This window comes from Delphinus delphis, chromosome 7 (genome assembly GCF_949987515.2).
Source record: "Delphinus delphis chromosome 7, mDelDel1.2, whole genome shotgun sequence".
NCBI lineage: Eukaryota > Metazoa > Chordata > Mammalia > Artiodactyla > Delphinidae > Delphinus > Delphinus delphis.
In genome coordinates this window covers 73,008,589-73,029,237 of record NC_082689.1, presented here as the reverse complement: position 1 = coordinate 73,029,237, position 20,649 = coordinate 73,008,589, and the positions used below count along the sequence as shown (strand labels likewise).

General features: G+C 38.5%; 1 protein-coding gene across 1 annotated transcript in view; it reads right to left on the bottom strand.

Moving 5' to 3' along the window:
- Positions 1-20,649, bottom strand: part of CCDC148 (coiled-coil domain containing 148) — a 155,455-nt gene that overhangs the window by 38,994 nt on the left and 95,812 nt on the right. The window contains 1 exon segment of the mRNA XM_060016764.1: positions 9,480-9,598. Coding sequence (XP_059872747.1) covers positions 9,480-9,598 — 119 coding nt within the window.

Genomic DNA, 20,649 nt, shown 5'->3' with positions numbered 1-20,649 from the left:
ACAATTTCAGTGAGGGTATAGCATTGGGCAAAGAGAAATTAGGAGCACTTCTACAAAAAGTGGAATCTTCTCAAGAATCCAATAGATGATTTGAGGCCCATACTTCAGAAAGTACGGAAAGAACTCTAGTACACTGGTTCTCAAATGTTGCTGCACTTCAGAATCTCCTGAGGATTTTCAAAAACTGCTGGGGCAGAAATCCCATTGCCAGGGATTCTGATTTAATTGGTCTGGGGCCAGACCTGGACCATCATGACTTTCGAATGCTTCCCAGGTGATTCTACTGTATCAAAGAATGGAAATCCTGTTCCTGTGTTACATTAGCATTGACCAATGAAGTGCTTAGAGCCTGTACCTTCCATTTGTTGGCTGTGCCCAGCTTCAGTTTTCTGGTTATAAAATGATATCCAGAAGAACTGCTTAGCCAAGTTAATTTGCTTTTAGAAATCTTTAAAATTACCTTCTACAGCATATAGTTTAAAACATTTTTAATATGCTAAATTTATTACGAAGGAGGTAAATGGAAAAGGCAGGCTATTTATGAAAGGCCACACTTATATCCATCCTTGTAGAAACAATAATTGGCAAATACAGAAGAAGGAAGGTATATGTTAGCTGCAAGAGAGCTGAACTGCCGAAAAGTTAGAGACTGAACATTTGAACAAGGATTTACAAAATGTCCTAATGACTAGGGGAGCCCGTGCAGGGAAGGGTGATCTAATTTCTGCTCGTTTACTCTGCAAATTTCAATAGTAATGGGAAGCAATACGATGTTAAGGAAAGACAAAAAATGAGATATGACCATTACGTGTCCTTACTTTCTACTCCTCCCTGTGTGTATCTAACATAAAGAATACTTGGTAAAGAAAGTTTTGGGAGACAAGTATGTTTAAAATTACTCAAAAACAAAAGAAACATAAACATCACAGAACCATCACAGCTTACAGAGCTACACGCCACAGTTACTAGGGCTGTGCCATTGGCCCCAACAGGCCCCAGGAGGAAGGCTGTGCATTCAGAGTCCTGCTGGAAAGAAAGAAAGAACCACTGTACGTAGAAGAAGAGAGAAAGTTTAGCTTCAATCAGTGGGTGGGAAAAGAAGGCTCTGGGGAAAGCCATCAGGAGATCAAATGACAAGGAAGCAGGAAGACCAGAAAAGAGCTCTGAGTGAAGAATCAGCGAAATTAGATAATACCAGGTATAAACATTGTGGTAAAAAGCCAAGGAGAAGTATATGTTCTTATGTCTATTTTGAAGACTGCCATTTCTATTACCTGAAAAGGGTACTCCTGTATTTGGATTCACATATTCACTTCTATACATTTCCCACTACTTCCTACTTTTCCCACCAATTTGAAGCCCACAGCCAAACAATCAATGAAAATAGAAAAGTATGTTTTATTTATTATTTTTAAAAATACTGTGGGTCTTTTCTTACTACCAGAAATTTATGCTCGTTGTGGAAATTTTGGAAAATGCAGGAATATAAAGAAGAAAATCAAAACTGTCTTTCATTTCGTTACCTGGAAACAAAAACTGTTATCATAATATAGATATTAAAGTGAAAACATTTTGAAAATATTAACCTCATCTATTTTATTTCTCCTGGATATCATGTTTTCCTTTGGCCATTCCACTAGTGTGGAAGGAGAAGTAGGTGAGGTTCTCAGATGCCAGCTTCATCACTTTCTACCCCTTAGTGAATCAACTGTAACTAGTGGGGGGTTATTAGAAACACTGAGATAGCTATGGGAGAGTCCAAGAACATGGGGCTAGTTTCCTACTTTCCTGGTAAAAAATGCTCCCCAGGGAAGCCCTGCGTTTAGCATGGCATCCTGTCCAGCATGACGTAGGAAGGGGAGGTGTTTAGAGATTACATGAGAGAACATTTGACCCCATGGTTTGTGCAAGGTTTTGCTGGAAGTATAAGCCATGTGCTGGGAAAACCAGGGCTGGCAAGACCTGAGGAGGGGACCTCAGGACCAGAGGCAATGGCAGGGTGTGTAGTCAGCAGCAGCATATATATTAACCAGCATCCTAAGGCTCAGTGGATCCAGTTATGTTACCAGCAGATTACCTGAGGACCAAGGCCTATTCCCAAAGACAAGCAATACCAAGGACAAACTGGTAAGGACAGTGAAGACCTTGAAAGATACAAGATGATGAGAAAAGCAGGGTTCAAAATTTATATAAAATATGATATCAATTCTATAAGGGAGTCAGAATCTGCAGGTAGATCAGTCATTCAACCCTCCACTGACAGGAGGCCACTAAGCTTTATTGTGCACCTCCACTGGCCAATATGGATCCACTAACCACATAAGGTTATTCTGCACTTGAAGTGTAACTAGTTCAAACTGAAATGTGCTGAAAGTGTAAAATGTACAGCAGATTTCAAAGATTTCGTATGAAAATAAGAATGTAAACTATGTCATTAATAATTTTTATGTTGACAGCATATTGAAATAATAATGTTTCTGGATAGATCAGGTTAAATAAAATGTATTAATAAAACCAATTACACATGCTACTTTTACATCTTTAAACGTAGATAACAGAAAATTTTAAATTACATATGTGATTCACATAATATTTTTATTGGATAGCACTGCCTTGTACCCTGGGGAGGTGGAGGGATGAGGTGAAATTGTGGAGGGTAATGAGGACCCTGAGGGGCATCAGAACCTGCAGGCTGACTAGCCATCCCACCCTTCTACTGGTGGAGGTTGTCTGACCTCCAGCAGAGTTTCTACCTTACCCCCCAAAGAGATAGAGATAATCTGAAATGAGACCATTTAGAAATGAAAGAGCCTGAGATACTTTTAATTTTAAAAGTTTCCATTTTTCTTCACTACCCTACAGGAAGGGGACTCATAAAAAAGTTGAAATCAGTTACTATTCTTCATGCATTTGGGATAATGTGAGTGAATATTTGACCTTTGTACAAATTAACGTCTTTTATAAAAATCATACTTTACATAAATTTTAAAACTTCCTTTTTTAACCATTCTGCATACATTAATATTAATCTTTTACCAACAAGAAAGGAAGCTATATTGCCTTGGCAAAACAGACTTAAAAAGTAATGCTGGGGCTTCCCTGGTAGCGCAGTGGTTGAGAGTCTGCCTGCTGATGCAGGGGACACAGGTTCGTGCCCCGGTCCGGGAGGATCCCACATGCCGCGGAGCGGCTGGGCCCGTGAGCCATGGCCGCTGAGCCTGTGCGTCCGGAGCCTGTGCTCTGCAACGGGAGAGGCCACAGCGGTGAGAGGCCCACGTACGGCAAAAAAAAAAAAAAAAAAAAAAAAAGAAAAAAAAGTAATGCTGAAGTGGGATATTATTCATCAGTAAAAAGGAGAAGAATGAATGATACACGCTACCATATGGATGACCCTCAAAAACATTATGCTAAGGGAAAGAACTCAGATGCATTACATTTATATAAAATGTCTAGAAAAGGCAAATCTACTGAGTAAGAAATAGATCAGTGGTCATTTGGGGCTGGGAGTGGGATTGGGACTTAATGCAAATACGTATGAAAATCTTTTGGGGGTGAGGTAAATGATTTAAAACTGGACTATTGTGATGGTCGTACAATTATATAAATGTACTTCATCTAAGTGTAAATCACTTAATTGTACACTTAAAAGAGGGGAATTTGTGATATATGCGTTATTCTTCAATAAAGAGTTTTTTATTACGTTAAAAGTAACAGTGTTGGTAGCTTCCCATAAATCATGACGAATTTTTGCACATTTTTATGAAAAGACAGAAAATAGAAAAGTAGAAGAAACTGAAACCTACCATCAACCTTGTCTTTGGCAAGCACCCCCAATATCTACCAATTTATTGTTAGGACATCAAAAGTGAAACGTAAACTATTTAAAAATTAAATAATAAAAACGTATTTCAAGCCTTGTAGAAAGTGGCCAAAGATATACAGATAATAAAAACCTATAGCCAATTGAATTTATTAGAAAATGAAAGAGATCAAAACCAAAATAACTAAAAGCTTTCAACCCAAGAGGACAGAAAAAGCTCAATAATATTCAGAATCATGTTTCTTCCTCTGTCTTCCCTCAAACACCATCCCTAGTGAAATGAATCACCATATTTTACCTGATCTAAATACTTTATAAGCATCTGTCACCTCTGCATTCCCACTGCCACTTCTTAGTTCAGACACTTTTCTCACATAGCAACTAAAGAAAATTTATAATCGGCTCCTTGGTCACTCATTTCTACTTATTCCAAAATAATTTCCAGGCCTTCACCAGAGTGGGGAAGGGGGAACTATGAAATCTTCTAAAGAACCTAAGAGAAGATTTGAACTGGAGAGCTACTCTGGAAGGATGATCCTAGACTGGAGATTAAATGTGGCATATATGTCAGCTCTCCTTAACAAAATTTCAAAATCTGTTGATTTTTTGCATTGAAATTTGATATAATAATATATTTTTGAAAAGAACAATGAGTGAACCCTTGTACTATCAGATAGCAAAACAGAATAAATAAAACAGCATGGTACTGATGTAGAAAAATAAATATAGATCAGTTTTTATTTAATCTAATCAAGAGCCCATATGAATATAAAAGCACAGTTAGACGTGTAATATATAATAAACGGTGGCATTTCAAATCAGTGCAGAAGGATGAATCATTAAATAATTGGTGTCGTGATACCTATCAGTTTAGACCAAAATATGAAAGTCAGACATTTTGCTCCAATCTTTTATGAAAAGAAATCCCAGATGGCTAAACTTTAGAAGAAACATGGATAATATATAATATTTTTAATATTGGGGCTTCTGCTTTGCAGAAAGTGATACTCAACCAGGAGTAAAAAGAGGGTATGATGTCCAGCTTTGCCTCTGCTTGTCAAGCTGTGTTCCACGGTTCAGAAGGGGCGTCTTGTCTTTTCCTAATCTGTCTGCTTCCTGTAGGGGATCTATGTACTTTGCCCCTGGAAAGGGGCACCTTTTCTAATTGGCACAAAAGCCTTATATGCTAGCAGCAAACAATAAATAGTACTTAATAATAAACAGGTAATTTGTACATACATAAATCGGTTTTTTGTTTGTTTGTTTTTACACAAATGGTTGCTATAAACTGATTGTGTTCCTCCAAAATTCATATGTTGAACCCTGATGTAATGGTATTTGGAGATGAGTCCTTTGGGAAATAATTAGGTTTAGATGAGGTAATGAGGGTGGGGCCCTCATGATGGGATTAGTGCTCTATAAGAAGAGACACCAGAGAGCTTGCTGTCTCTCTTCCCACCTTCTAGGGATAAAGTAAGAAGGCAGCTGTCTACAAGCTAGGAAGAGAGTTCTTACCAGAAACAGACCATACTGGTACCTTGATCTTGGGGCTTCTAGCCGCCAGAACTGTGAGAAAATAAATCTCTGTTGTTTAAACCACCAGCCTATGGTATTTTGTTATGGCAACTGGAGCGAATACAATAGTATTATATTGTAAAATGTATTGGGTCTTTGTTGTTGTTCTTAAACTCATTTTTTATGTAGGTGTATGTAGATAGTTTGTATGTATATGTATTAAACAACTGATAACAGAGAGAACTTCTAGAGGACAGATTGCAGAGGCTAGTGATCAAAGGGCACTGTTTCCTTAACCTTAACATTTTATTTTTATTTATCTGGCTATGCCACGTGGCTTGAGAGATCTTAGTTCCCTGACCAGGGATTGAACCTGGGCCACAGCAGTGAAAGTGCCAAGTCCTAGCCCCTTGGCCACCAGGGAATTCCCAACATTTTATTTTTTATGAGTGTCCTCATTCTTACACGTTTTATTTAAAATATCTTAAATACTTAAATATTTTGAAAACAAATTATGTTAGATGGTATCTCATGTTTTAAAAAGTCAATTGATAGTAATCATTATATTTAATGAATACTCACTATGTTCCTGCTGTGTGTTCTATTTAACATCTCACTTACTCCTTGTAACAATCCTATGACGTAGATACTATTTATGTCTTCATTTTACAGATGAAGAAACTGAAGCACAGAAAAGTGAAATGACTTACCCAAAGGTTACACAGCTATAAAGGATAGAGCCAGGATTCTAATGTTCACAACCTGATTCTAGAGTCTTCCGCCTCAACCTCTTTGGCATGTTGAGAAAGGAAAATAGGGCATTAGGAGGCTAGTGGAAATTTTGGCAAAAACAATTTTTAAAAAGTGATGAGGGTTGGGACTTCCCTGGTGGTGCAGTGGTTAAGAATCTGCCTCCCAATGCAGGGGACATGGGTTCAAGCCCTGGTCCAGGAAGATCCCACATGCCGTGGAGCAACTAAGCCCGTGCACCACAACTAATGAGCCTGCGGTCTAGGGCTCATGAGCCACAACTACTGAGCCCACATGCCACAACTACTGAAGCCCGCGTGCCTAGAGCCCGTGCTCCACAACAAGAGAAGCCACCGCAATGAGAAGCCCACGCACTGCAATGAAGAGTAGCCCCCGCTCGCCGCAACTAGAGAAAGCCGGTACACAGCAATGAAGACCCAACACAGCCAAAAATAAATAAATTAATTAATTAATTAATTAACCTAAAAAAAGTGATGAGGGCAAAACATAGCTTGTAATAGATTGAGATGGGAAATCTAATTAATAAATAAAAGGAATTGTTATATCTCTTTACTATGTTGAACTTCTTAAGATTGCCAATACTTAACCATTTGTTGACCCACAAAAATGGAATTTCCTTATGATTCAACCTGATGTATGTGCTAATTTACGAGTATTGTTTTCAAGACACTTAATCTTAGAATTAGAAAATAGAAAAAGGAAATAAACAACAGAACTTTTCAAATCCTCAAGGCTATGTGTATGTGTGTTTTTAACAGATCTGGAAATTGCTTCAAGCCTTCTTATTCTGACATGAGAAAAATGTGCCTACAGCTAAAATATCACACATGAGATTTGTGAATTGTATTTCAGTAGTAGAAAAAATACGTTTTAACCAATCAACCACATTTCTTAGCGTCAGAATGGTTACAGACAAACACAACTTCTGGTTCTTGTCAGAAGCAAAAGCTATCAGCATTTTTGCATGTTAAATTCCATCTCTCTAAATCACAAAATGAGAACTGTCCTTTCATCTACAATATCATCCAAAATTTTCTGAGAATTCTTTTCTGATATATTATCTGGATATTTTAATGGCCTTCCTCACTGATTTCCCACTGGCATGCAAGCGTTGGATTCATAATTATCTGAATCTATAACATTTCATATGAGTTGAATACACAGATCATAAACCCTTAAAAGTTGATAGCTCACTTAGCCCTCAAAAGTTATCCACTTCAATTTTACAAAGGACAAAACAGAGCCTCGTAGAGGCTGAGTCAGCTTGAGAATTATTGGGACAAGAAACACACAACTGAAATGGCTCTGTAATCAAAGAAACTTCCTGGCTATGAGGGCAGATTTTACTAGAAGCATGTCTCCTAGATGCTGGGACTTCACATCTGTTCCTTTTTACCTACCCCTTTAATTCCTGTGGCTCTCTTTTGTTTCCCCAGTGTAGTTTCAGACTATCCAACCAGCCTTTTGACCCCCACATTTGCCTTGCCTTTAGTACTTAGCTGCTTGTTCCTGTCTGACCCATGGCCTGGCCTGCCTTCTGGTATCCTCCTATATCTTGGTTTGTGCTTGTTTAACTGATTTCTCACTGGTTGTTTCATCTCTTAGCCTTGAGCCCTAGGTTTGCTATATTATTGGCTTTCTTCATAATAGATTAAACTCAATTATAAATCCTGAGATACCTGGAAAATCATGTGAATTTTATCCAGAAAGTTGTTGGGAACTGCATGGCATCTGTGTGGAACCACAGATTCACTCTGCAAGCTTGGTCACTGGAGTCTGACATAATTCCCATGGGTCACAAAGGAAGCTTCCTAGATATAAGTGAACCTTGTTGTGTAAAATAGTTATGTCATCCTAAGTTATGATAAGTCTAAAATGCAATTTTTATTAGTTTAGTAGACTTCATTTTTTAGAGCAGTTTTAGGTTCACAGTGAAATTGAGCAGAAAGTATAAAGAGTTCCGTGCAATTTTTTTTTACACTGACGAACTGTAAAGAAAACTTGTGATTTATGTTATGAAATGTAAGATCTATTTTTAATTTATCTTTTGTGAAAATCTACTCAGGAGCTAGCTAAACTAGATAACTATGCCAGTTACCACTTTATTGTCTCTCAGCTCCAAATCTCCCTTCATTGTCTGCTCTATGAAAATAGAGTTGGACCCTGTAACTATTTCTTCTCTGCAGCTGGTATAATGCTTAGCCATGTCAGAAAAGGGTACAGGAGGGATGCTGAAGAAGGAAGGGGCTTTCTTTCCTTCCTAGTTCCAGTGTTTACTCCTTCTTGTTCCTGCTTCGTGGCTACCAGCAGCATGTGTGGGGGACACCCAGTGGTGTTTGTGGAGTTCAGTTGCACCCCGTGGCCAGTTTCCCATCAAATTTCAGAGGTACTCCCATGGTCAGGTTCCCACTGAGTCTTGCAGGCATAAGCATCACAATGCTTGACTTCCAGCTTCGGTCTCCTGCACGCAGGTGGGGTGTTGCCTGCTTGCCCCGTGACTAGGAACAAGTTCTGGATGAGCCCATCCAAGAACCTCTCCACCATGTGGCGGGCACCACCACACCTTCTACATTGAGGTCTGAATCCCAACCACAGAGAGGGGGGCCCCACCTCCAAATTTGTTCCTTCCATGAGAACCCTCCCTTCAGCCCTGCAGCATTCTTTAAAGTTCTTTATCCCTTTATATAACAGAGATTGTTTTGGTTAGAATTAATAATTCTTTATCTTAAACTTTCCCTATCCTAATTACCATGTTGTCTCTGTCTCCTCACTGACCCTGACTGATGTAGTAACCTTGAGAAAAATAATTTTAATTTTTCAGTGCACTCATTCATAAAATGAGGAAACTGGATTAGTTGATCTCAAATGTCCTTTCCAGCTCTAAAACTGCGTTATTCTAGAGAATTCAGGTTTTTCCTATACCGTTGGGTACATCTTAAGTATACTAGAATGAATACCACAGAGCACAGAATAATTGCGTACTGTCGTCCTCAGCCTCAGTCGTAGTAAATGACTTTTTATCTGAATAATGGTTTCCTCCTTCTGGGTCAAAATATTAAGTCACAGCAGCAGCCAGTATTATTTCACACACACAGTGGGCAATCAAATACTATGAAATCCTCTGTGAGGATTTTAACTAGGAAGCTCTCTGAGGAACAAAATGGAAAACTAGAGATTCATGTATGAATATGAGAGTTTAAAATACATTATAAGTATCATTTTATTCATTTATGAATATAAATATTATAAGGACACATTAAGTATAGAAAAATGCTCCCTCTGATATTATTTATCCTAACACATTACGGAAGACTCCATTCACCTAACACATTACAGAATTCCATTACCACACAATTTAAATTTTTTCTTTTACCTTTCTCTGTCTTTTACTGACTGTTCAGCCATTAATTTCTTCAGTTCTTCCAGACGCTGAAGATCTCTCATTTCCATTTCTTGCCATTTCTGCTCTCTTTTAGCCCAGTATTTTCTTATCTATTGCATAAATATCACATAAAATTTAAATTAACAACAGGTATGTTAAAAACAAGAAACAAAGTTATAACGACATTATCCATTGTTTCATATAGCAAATATTGAGTTTAAATGACCCTTCATCTTTTTTATCTCTTAGATCTGCCTACAGTGTATTGGCAACAGAAAAAATAAGTTAAAACACAAAAATACATGTCCTGAGAAGCTGCATGTTTTAACAGTTTCTGAAGTGGAAATGTAACTTGTGCTGAGACCTAAGGTTTTAATCTATGGCTAAAATAATCGGCTTTCAGGGAACCACAATAAAAGCATGTTATTGTCTCTAAAGTATATGATCTACCTGTTACTCAAGAATATTTTTATCCTCTTATGGTAATGTAGTCTTTAACAAATATAGCATTAAACCTATTTTTACTTTAAAAGCACGAGTTTATTTATACTAATGGACAGCAGGATGTTGAAAGTTTTATGCTTCTGGGGAAGTGGCAGGAGATAGGTGGGAGGAAGGAGGAAAAGAAAAAATTAGCAGGGTTGTGATAAATAGTAGTTCTGACTCATGTGGTAACATGAAGGACAGATTTATCAGGCTCAAAAAGGTGAAAGCATTGTTCCTCACTAGGCATGTTTTACTTCCTTTTTCTGGGAATGGAGGCAGAATGAGAAAACCTGAAGCACACATAAGCTATTTTTAGGGGGCTAAAAAAATTATTGCCTTAGTGATGGGGCAGTTGAAGTTTATGTTTAATTGACAGAGGACCATTCAACCGCTCTGGCCTGCCATGTTGTGTCTGGGTCAAGAGAGTGGTTTCTTGCTGGTAAAAAACAGTACCTTAATGGTGAATGGCAGTGAGTGACCACCAGCAGAGGGGCTTTGGTAGAGTATGGGTTAGCCTCATCCCCAAGGTGGCATTTTCTCTTTTGAGAAATGAATATGAAAAGCCAAGTGGTTTCCAGACTTGCCCAGCAGCATGGGCTCTGACACCTGGGAGAACCAAAAGAGGCATCCCAGTACCATGGCCACAGCCATAGCAACTCTGTGGCAGGGCTTGCAACACGAGCAGTCACACCAGTGACATCCATTCAATGCTTAATGAGTTACTGATGGCTCCAAGGTAAAGTGATTCTACTCCAGAGATGATGGAGATCGGAATCTAGGGAGAACAGAGATGAAGCTAGAAAGGTAGCACACCAAGATGGAAAGTGAAAGAAAGGGTAGGAAAGGGAGAAAAAGGAAACACTGACTGATATTTCAGAGTCCTAACTGACAAATGCCAACGCATTCTATTAGTGCCAGATACGGAAATGTTAACAATCATTATATTATCTCTCTCTGGGTTTATAAGCGATCTTTATTTTATTCTTTGTATTTTTCTGTGTTACCTTATTTTGGGCAATAAATATATATTTCTTTCATAATCAGAGGGAAAAAGAAGATACTTCAAAAGAACAGATATTGGATTAAAGGGCATTTTTCTCTGGGTTCTGACAGACCAATAATGTTGCTTACTCCCAGCACTGACCTTGGAGGGAAGTCAGTGGTCCTTCTGCTGACAGTCCCTTGACAACAAGCATACCAACCCCAGGTTGCTGGTGTCTTCAGATCACTGACACCATCTGGTGCAGTGTCCTGTGCAGGCCCTAGAAGTATATCACACCCGAGGCTTCTTGGCATCTCAGGACCAATTATTTCCATCCTTGACTCTGGTAGAGGCTGGGGAATGATTCGGGCATTTTCTTCCTTGTTAATGGCTACTTTGAGACACTGATGCTGTCCCTCTCATGTACAGTGCCTTCTTCCTTTGATGTTTACAATATCTGGCTATATCACCCTCTACATGTCCTTATCACTGGCATGAGTGGACTTCCAGGTCATTCTCAAATATTCATTGAGAATTCAGATACGTGAGTCACAGCCACATAGGACTTGTTGTCCAGAACAACTCCTTCTACCTTCCTACGCAACTGCAGTCTGAAGCCCCTCTGACCTGCCAACTCAGAGTCCTATGACTTCCTCTATTCCAGTGAGCTACCTCCTCCTCCAGGATTCTACCACCATGGAGAACAGCTCCAACTCCAAAAGCTTCAATTATAGCCATCGATCTTATGACCAGAACCTACGAGCCCTTCTCCATCATCTTTTGTGTTCCAGTCGTATAGTTTTATTCCTCTAGTACAGCCCTCACCACAAGGCTTTGCTAATTAGTATCCTTGCTCCTCTCTCCCACTACACTGCAGAAACTGTGATTTATTATCCTGGGACTTCCAACAGCAACTGTACCAAATTGATGATTTCAGCTGAATCTTTATTGACAATCAGCATTCCTTTTATGAATTCCTGGCCAGTGCCTCCCGATTGCTCATGGTGGTATTTCAAAACCCATTCACTATATTAAACTCCATACCTGCCTCTATTTCTTCGGTTTTATCAGAGGAAACACAGACCCTAAAAGATTCCTTCCTTGATGTCCTGCTCCTCAGAGGAAGTGCTGTCCTTCCTTCTTTCCAAGGCAACCCTCACCTGGGATCCAGAACCTATTCCCCAATTCCAACTCCATAACCTTACTCCATCACCTACCCTTCTTTCCCCTGTAACTTCAACCTCTTGGTCTTTGCTGCTCCCTTCTCCTCACATGAAAATCTACACAAATCTCACCCATTAACAAAAATTGTTTTTAAAGGACTTTCTTTAGACCCCCAAGACTGTAGCACCACACCCTTCATTGTTCCCTTTCAGTCAATGATACCTATTCTTCTCCAATTTCACATCTCTTATTTTAGTCCTCACCCATGACATTCCTACCTCTGCCTCCACCCCAATTCACTACTCTTGTCAGTGACTTCCCAATGATCAAAGCAAATTCAATCCTTATTTTATGTAATGTCTCTGATTCTACAAACCCTTATTTACAGTCTTAAGAAACTACTGACTTTGGCATTCATTCATTCAAAAAATACTTATTGAGCATCTGCTTTAAGCCAGATACTGTGCTATGTACTTGGGATATGGTGCTTAAAGAAAAATTAGGCCTTTGCCTCATGGAGCTGGGAGTTTCGGAAAGAGAGAAAATAAACAAGTAAATGAATGAAAAGAATATTACATGTTCAATTCTAAGAAGGAAATAAGTATGGTGATGATGTAGAAAAATCTGTGTAGAACCATGAGAAGGCATATTTTTAAATGACATTTGGATTAAAATTTGAAAGATGAGAGTGAGACAACCATGGAAAGAGATGAGGGAGATCACTGCAGGAAATGAGAGCTTTAGGTGCAACAGTATTGAGTGGGAACGACCTTGCACATGTTCAGAATTGGGAAGAAAACAGCACAGCTGGAGCAGGTAGTGTGAGTTAAGACTGGAGGTAAGTTTGGGAAGCTGGATGGGGGCTAGATGATTAGGCAAAGATTTAGTTCTAGAAACAAAACAAAAAAAGATATTGAAGAGTTTAAAGCAAAGAGTGATATAATGTGACTTAGATTTTTAAAATATAGCTTGGGCTATATTGAGTGAAGAATGGATAGTAGAGGAGCAAAGGAGAAACAGAGACCAAAGAGAATATGGCAAAAATGATCACTGGGATCTAGGAAATTAATTATTCAGATCTGAGATGTGCTTTTGAGTGGAGTCAGAGTGTTCATTTAAGGATTAGACACGGCTGTTGAAGCTAAAAGGAATCCAGGATAATTCCTAGGTTTTTGCTAGAGCAACTGGTTGGATGATGGTACCAATAACTGAGATGGGAAATTGGAGGAATAACAGGTTTGGAAAAGGAAGTCAGGAGGCTCAGTATTAAACATTAAACAATTGATGTGACTGTAAGACATTTAAGTAGAGATATCAAATAAACATCTGGAGGTACAGATGGGCGGCTCAATGGAGAATTCAGGGCTGGTCTAAATTAAGGAGATATCTACTTAAAATGCTACAAATGCTATTTGATGCTACAAGACTGGAAAAGATCTATAGAGTGTGAACGTAAATAGAAGAGAAAAGGTGATCATGCACTTTCATGTTTATCTGCCTTTTGCAGTTTTCTCAACCAGCATAACTTCATTTTCCTCCTCCACCTGTTTATTTTATTCTACCATTAAGACCAGAACAAATGCCATCTCCTTGAATCTTCCTCTGAAGCCTCTAGGGAAAATGTTAGTAGGACTTCCCTGGTGGTCCAGTGGTTATGAATCCACCTTCCAGTGAGAGAGTGGTATGGGCATATATACACTACCAAATGTAACATAGATAGCTAGTGGGAAGTAGCCGCATAGTACAGGGAGATCAGCTCGGTGCTTTGTGTCCACCTAGAGGGGTAGGGTAGGGAGGGAGGGAGGGAGATGCAAGAGGGAGGGGATATGGGGATATATGTATATGCACAGCTGATTCACTTTGTTATACAGTAGAAACTAACACACCATTGTAAAGCAATTATACTCCAATAAAGATGTTAAAAGAAAACCCTAATATTAAAAAATAATAAATAAATAAATAAATAAATAAATAAAATCCGCCTTCCAATGCAGCGGACGCGGGTTTGATCCTTGGTCGGGGAACTAAGATCCCACATGCTGCAGGGCAACTAAGCCCTCGCGCCAGAACTAGAGAGCCCACATGCCACAGTGAAGAGCCCGTGCACCACATCGAAAGATCCTGCATGCCACAACAAAAGATCCCATGTGCCGCAACTAAGACCCGATGCAGCCAAATAAATAAATAAATAGTAAAAAAAAAAAAAAAAAAAAAAAAGAGAAAGAGAGAGAGAGCTCCTAGCTCCAATTTCATCTTTTCATTAAAAATAATAATAATAGCAAAAATATTTTGGAAAAAAAAAAGAAAATGTTCGCTCAATCCTTGGCACACCAGTGATCCTTAATTAAGATTTATTACCCTCCCTTCTTTGTTCTGCTTTGTATTCCTTGATTCTTTTTCAGGAGGGTCTAACACTGGATTGTTACTGATATATTTGGACATTTACTACATGCCTGGCATGCTCTTCCCTGCCTTGTTACCTGCTAAATCCCTCCTGTCCATCATTTAAGACTCAATTGTAGCTTTGCTTTCTCAGCCTTCCTCCTTTCCCCTCTCCTCCAGACATAACTAGGTGTACCTTCTAAGGCACTATTTATGTATCCTTAGCATAATACTTTCCATATTGATCTGCATTATTCATCTTTGTATCCCTAGTATGTTGTATTGTAAATAACACATAGAAGGGCTTAAGTGATCATCATTAGGTGAGTGGGAGCACTTTCTGGTCTCTGGTCTGAGAATAACAAAGTTATGGATGGGAACCAGGCCAGCAGTTTTATTTGCAGGATGGTAAAATTAAACATTTCCCTAAGGACAGTTCCATTACTTTCCATCAATTAATAAGAGCAGGAAGTGTGTGTCATGAAACATTGGCTTTGCAAGGTTCAAACTAAAGTTAAGGTTAAGAGTATTTAACTAGCCTTTTGGAACATTTGTTGAGACACAGATTTTAAACACACTACTGTTTAGATTTTTTGAGTGATCCTTATAACTTTCCAACGATAGAGGAACCAGAAAGTTAGCACACGGGGTAAGAGGTGAATTTAAAGCTTGTCTCCTCTAGACTTGCAGATAAGGTTTCTAGAAAAAGCTTACTTTTCTGAAAACCAAAATGAGTCCTCATTATCCCCCATCTCCGCTTGTTATCTCTGATTTGTACTAGATAGTCCTCTTTCGTAGTCCCATATTTTGTTTATTTTGGTAGAGTTAAGCCAATAAAAGTGTAAACAAACTGAAGAAACTATTCTCTATATAGATTTATGAGCCAAAGTAATGCTGTGCTATCTTTTCAGAGGGTTTAAGATCATTTTTATATCCCACCTTACTTTTGTAATCTTCCAAACAATTTGTCTCCAGTTAAAAACTCCATTAGTAAACATGACATTTATGGTATTAAGAGTATATCAGAGTTTAATTTTAAAAAACTTGGACTAATATTACATAACCATTCAATTATTTTCATTCCTTCGGTCCAAAAATTATAATTGCATGGAAGAAGAATTTATTGTTTACACATAGAAACCAGAAAGTTAGGACTAAAGCATTAGAGTAGGAAGACAGTTTGGTCTCTGATTTCAAGCAATCTTCTGTACCTTGCTCCTAGGTCATTATTCCAAAGGCTCTAATTCAGGAGGATGTCATAATGCTTAACCAGATACACAAAATACATGAAATATGAAGTACAGAATATCCAGTTGCCTTACTCATAAACCACTGAGGCAGAGTGATTTTTATTCCATTCTCTAGATTCTCATTTACTTAGCTAATTCCTCACATCTCACACCTTTTCTACTTTTGGCCCGGAATATGCACCCACAGAAAAAGTGTTGTTGCTCCACATGAAAACACAGCAGGGCCTCTTCATTAAAAACAGTCATTCTTTTACTTTAAATTTTTCCCACGTGTTTCATGTAGATGAGCCTGTATCACATAAAGTCACCACCAACTGAAGTCTGACTCTTATTTCTATGCGATCTATTTGACAATCATTTGTATTTTGCCAAGTAAATTTTCACACACTTGTGTGAACTTCCGAAAGGTAAGAAACATGCCTTATACTGTAATATTTATTTGTATCCAGTATATTGCACCTTGCAGATGAGAGGTACAAGATAAACTACTCCAGTGGAAAAGAATATGGAAAGGCAACACTGCACACAGTACTTTTCTTATATCAATTCATATAAATCCAAAACTATTAATAAAGTATCCAGACAGAAAATAATGACAGACCACAGACATCAGTGAACCAATTCATTTAGTCATGTGGGGTGTAGAGGTACATTTAATCCCAAAAGAGCACAAGGGCGTGGTACGTCTCTAAGTCAAATTGTCCATGGAAGCCAGATTCAAGGTTTTTTGGGCTGAAGGTGGACACTTGGTCACTTCCATCCTCAGAACCTTTCAGCCAATGTTATCTCTTCTATACTTTGTGGTATAGAGATCTCTGTGGGCTTTTCAATCCACGATGTGCTGAAGCTTCTGAGCAAAAAATTTGGCTCCAAAATAATTATTTTGCAGGGCATTCTTTATGCAAAGATGGGAAAACTCTCTACACGGGTAAGAAATCAAAGCTAGTTCTTTGGTTTTTAAAAACAGAAAGTCAGTTTTTCCACCATCCTGCCTGGTTATTTGAATTTAATGGATCTCCTTTCAGTCCACAATTCAGACTATTTGTATTTCAGCTACTTATTTTCATTGTCCTAAACTTGAACCTTTTTGCCACCAATCTCTAATCTGATAAACAAGCACATCTACCTACAGTAAGAGGATAAATTGTCATACTCTTTCTGAAGAATAAATAGGGAAGTTAACTAGCAAAAGCCTTCAGAATTAAGAAATAAAGTTTAAGAATTAATATGCAGGCACCTATGCAAAGATTTATATACAGGTATGTTCATTACAGCCTTAAAAGGGTAAAAAAATTGGAAATATTGTAACACCACCAAATAAGGAATTGGTTAAATGCAATTATTCACATAATGAAACACTATGCAAACACCAAAAATTATGTGGTAGGAATACAGAGGAAAATATGCAAGATATATTGATAGATGAAAAAAATCAGGTTAAAAATAATATATGCAGTATCAACTAGTTAAATTAAAATCTTTGTGTATATAGAAAAAAATATATGAACATTGTTATTAATCTTTTGCTAGTCGTTTAGGATTTCAGGTGATATTTATTGTATTTTGTGTGCTTGACTGTATTTTCCAAACTATTTACAATGGACATAAAAGACTTTATAATTACAAAAGGATGTTTTAAAAGTCTGGCCAAAAAAAATCAAAATTTAGAAGGAATATCCAAGGGACATGACTGTTATTCATTCTGGAAGTTTTTAAACTCTATTCCCATATCAAATTAAATGACAAAAATACTGTATATCTTTGTATATAACATTTTAACTTTTTATCACCTTGCATGCATTACTTTCACTTTCTGTAGAAAAGTTTCACTGAGCTATGATTTAATTTTATGCCATAGGCCTTATAAAGGTTAACACAATATCATATAAGGCTTGATTTACACTCAGTAAAACTTCTATTGAAAATGCTTTCTTCTGGGTGGTTTGCCTCCCTCCCCCTGCCAGCTCCTGATGTGCTAGATGTTGTCTATTATTAGCAAATAAGAGCTAAATGCTTCCTTTTAACTTTAACCATGTTCAATTACAGCATCCCTTTTTAGTCTTGGTTTGCTGACATAACTATATTCCCATCCTCTTAGTTTTTTGTCTCTTATTCTCTTACTAATTTTCTATTTTAATGATTCCTAATAGGAAACAGATGGCACACTCAAAATTAGGTTAAATCCAGAAGAATGTAATAAGGGGACAATGACAAAGAAGGTTAGAATGCAGGGCAATCACAAGGGATCATGTAGTAGCCATGCTGCTTTACCGAGAGCCAGAGAAGGCTGTGTGGGGAGGGCCACCTGACGGGCTGAGACCTTTGGTGGAGGACACAGCTAGTCAATACAACTCTGCAGGGCCAGGAGCTGGGGGAGCAGCTCTCCCAACCTCACTCTCCTCCCTCATCCTCATCTCTAGTGTTCCAGTTTGACTGAACACAATCAGAAGCCAGAGGGCAAGGGAGCCTTCTACAGGACAACTCCCTGGGACACAGAGCAGGATGGAGAGTAGATACGCCCCAACGGGTAGATATCTAGCACAATATTGTTAGTGCCTTTATTATAAATTATTTGGAAGTAGGTGATGTCTATATGTGTAAGTAAATAACATGAATCTTTTAGGTGATTTCACTTTGGTCACTTATGTGAGCATTTTTTCCTAGCAGAGCTGCCTACTCGAATTGGCAATAGCTATTTTCTGCCGTGATGTAGTCTTATGTCCTTAGAGCATGATGAGCCAAGAAAGTATTCTGGTGTAAACACATTAGTTATCTCCCTCTTAATTGAAATTCCAGGTGGATTTAAAAATAACTGTTATGTCTTCTTTAGGAGTAAGGTCTATTTTCAGTCTGGGCATTGAAGTATTACATAATGATCGTGTCATATGTTGATTTTGCTAAAATGAATTTGTCTGTAATCTTGTTTAATTTCTCTCTTTTCACTATTCATTAAAAAGGGAGTATATATACTGAGGATGTTGTATTTCAAAGCCTGAAGTGTCAGGGAGAGTGAAAAGTGAAAAGTAATCAAACCTCAGAGTCATTCAATCATGACTTCTTAGAGCTGAGGTGATTTTAGCAATCATTTAATTCAAACACCTCATTTTACAATTGGGGAGGGAAAATCCTGCAGAGCCTACATATCTTGCCCAAGGTCATCCACCTTGTTAGGGCCTCCTAGTTTGGCATATTTTCCTCTATATCTCAACATCAAAGTACAGTTGTATTCTGCTCATACATTAAATTCACTCACTCAAACAATATTTATTGAGTGCCTTGTGTCAGGCACGGGAGATAAAACAATGAAGAAAATGGACAAATCCCCCCTTTTTACAGGGCTTACATTCTAGAAGAGAAAGAGAAGACAGTCAATAAATAAATAAAGATATGTCAGAGGAACGATAAATGCCAAGAAAAAAATAAAGTAGGGTAAATGGACAGAGTGACAAGGAAGGAGGATGCTATTTTAAGTTTGGTAGTCAAGGATAGACATTCTCTCTGATGACATTTGAGCGTGACCCTGAATAGAGTGAGAGAGTGAGTTATACAGACATCTGGGGGAGGACTCTTCCAGGCAGAAGGAACAGCCAGTGCAAAAGGCTAAGGGGACATGTGCTAGGGTGTTCGAGGAGGAAGAAATAGGCTGTGATGGCTGGAGCAGGAGGAGTGATGGGGGAAGTCGCAGGATATGAGATCCAAGAGATATTGAGCGTAATGCGGGGAATGACATAATCTGACACACCTTTTAAAAGCATCACTCTGCCTGTTGCGCGGGAAATCGCTGGAGGGGGAGGGAGGGAAGAGAAAGGGAGGATGCAAAGAAATGAATTAGAAGAGTAAGAGGTTTATAATAGTTCTGATTTGGAATGCAGAGCCTTCTATTCATGACAATAGGTAAGGGTGTGAGTATAGGGTGTGAGGGGGGAAAACAAGAGTCAAAATATCAAGGCTTTTGGCCTGAGCACTGGGAGAATAGGATTCCATTTATTGAGAAAAGGAATATGGGGGAAAGAGTGGGTTTGGAGAGAAAAACGAGATTACATTTGGGTCAAATTAGATTTGAGGCAGTGGGATGTGTGAGTTTGCAGTTCAAGAGAGAAATCTAGACCAGAGATATTAATTGGTAATTTGAGTCAGCATATAAATGGCATATGAAGTACATTGGATTGGTTGAGATCCCCTAGAAAGTACACATACTTAGAGCACCGAGGCCCCAGGGAACTCCAAGACTTAGAACGATGAGGAGGATCCATCCAAGTTTATGGAGAAAGAGAACCCAGTGAGATAAAAGAACAGAGGATGGCTTCCTAGAAGCTAAATATCAAGTTTTCCAAAGAGGAGGCAGTGATCACTTCCATCTTAATAGTTCAAGTAAAGTGAGGACTGAGAACAGACCCCTGGAATTAGCAACATGGAGATCACTGATGACCTTGACAAGCACAGCTTTGCTGGAATCGAGGGACAAAATGGCTCAAGCGACAATGGGTGGGATGAAGCGAGGACAGTGTGTAGAGGCTACAGGATAGTGAGATTTTCTTAACAGGGGAAGCATGAGGTCAAGGGAGAGTGTGTTTCTAAATACAAGGGAGAATGGTATATTTATAGGTTAATAGGAAAGATCTAGAATAAAAGGGGGAAGTGGTGGTGGGAGAGAGATTTGGATGACCTTGCGTAGGAGAGAGGGAATAGGATTCTGTGCATAAGTGAAGGGGCTGGCCATAGACAGGAGTACAGATACTTAATGCATTGTAAAAGGAGGGAAGGAAAGGAGTGGGTACAGATTCTGATAGGTTGGTAGATGCAATGTTGGAAGCCTGTGGAAATTTTCTTCTTGTGAAATAAGATATTGAGAGGTAAAAAAAAAAAAAAATCACAATCAAAATCGTTAATATTTTCT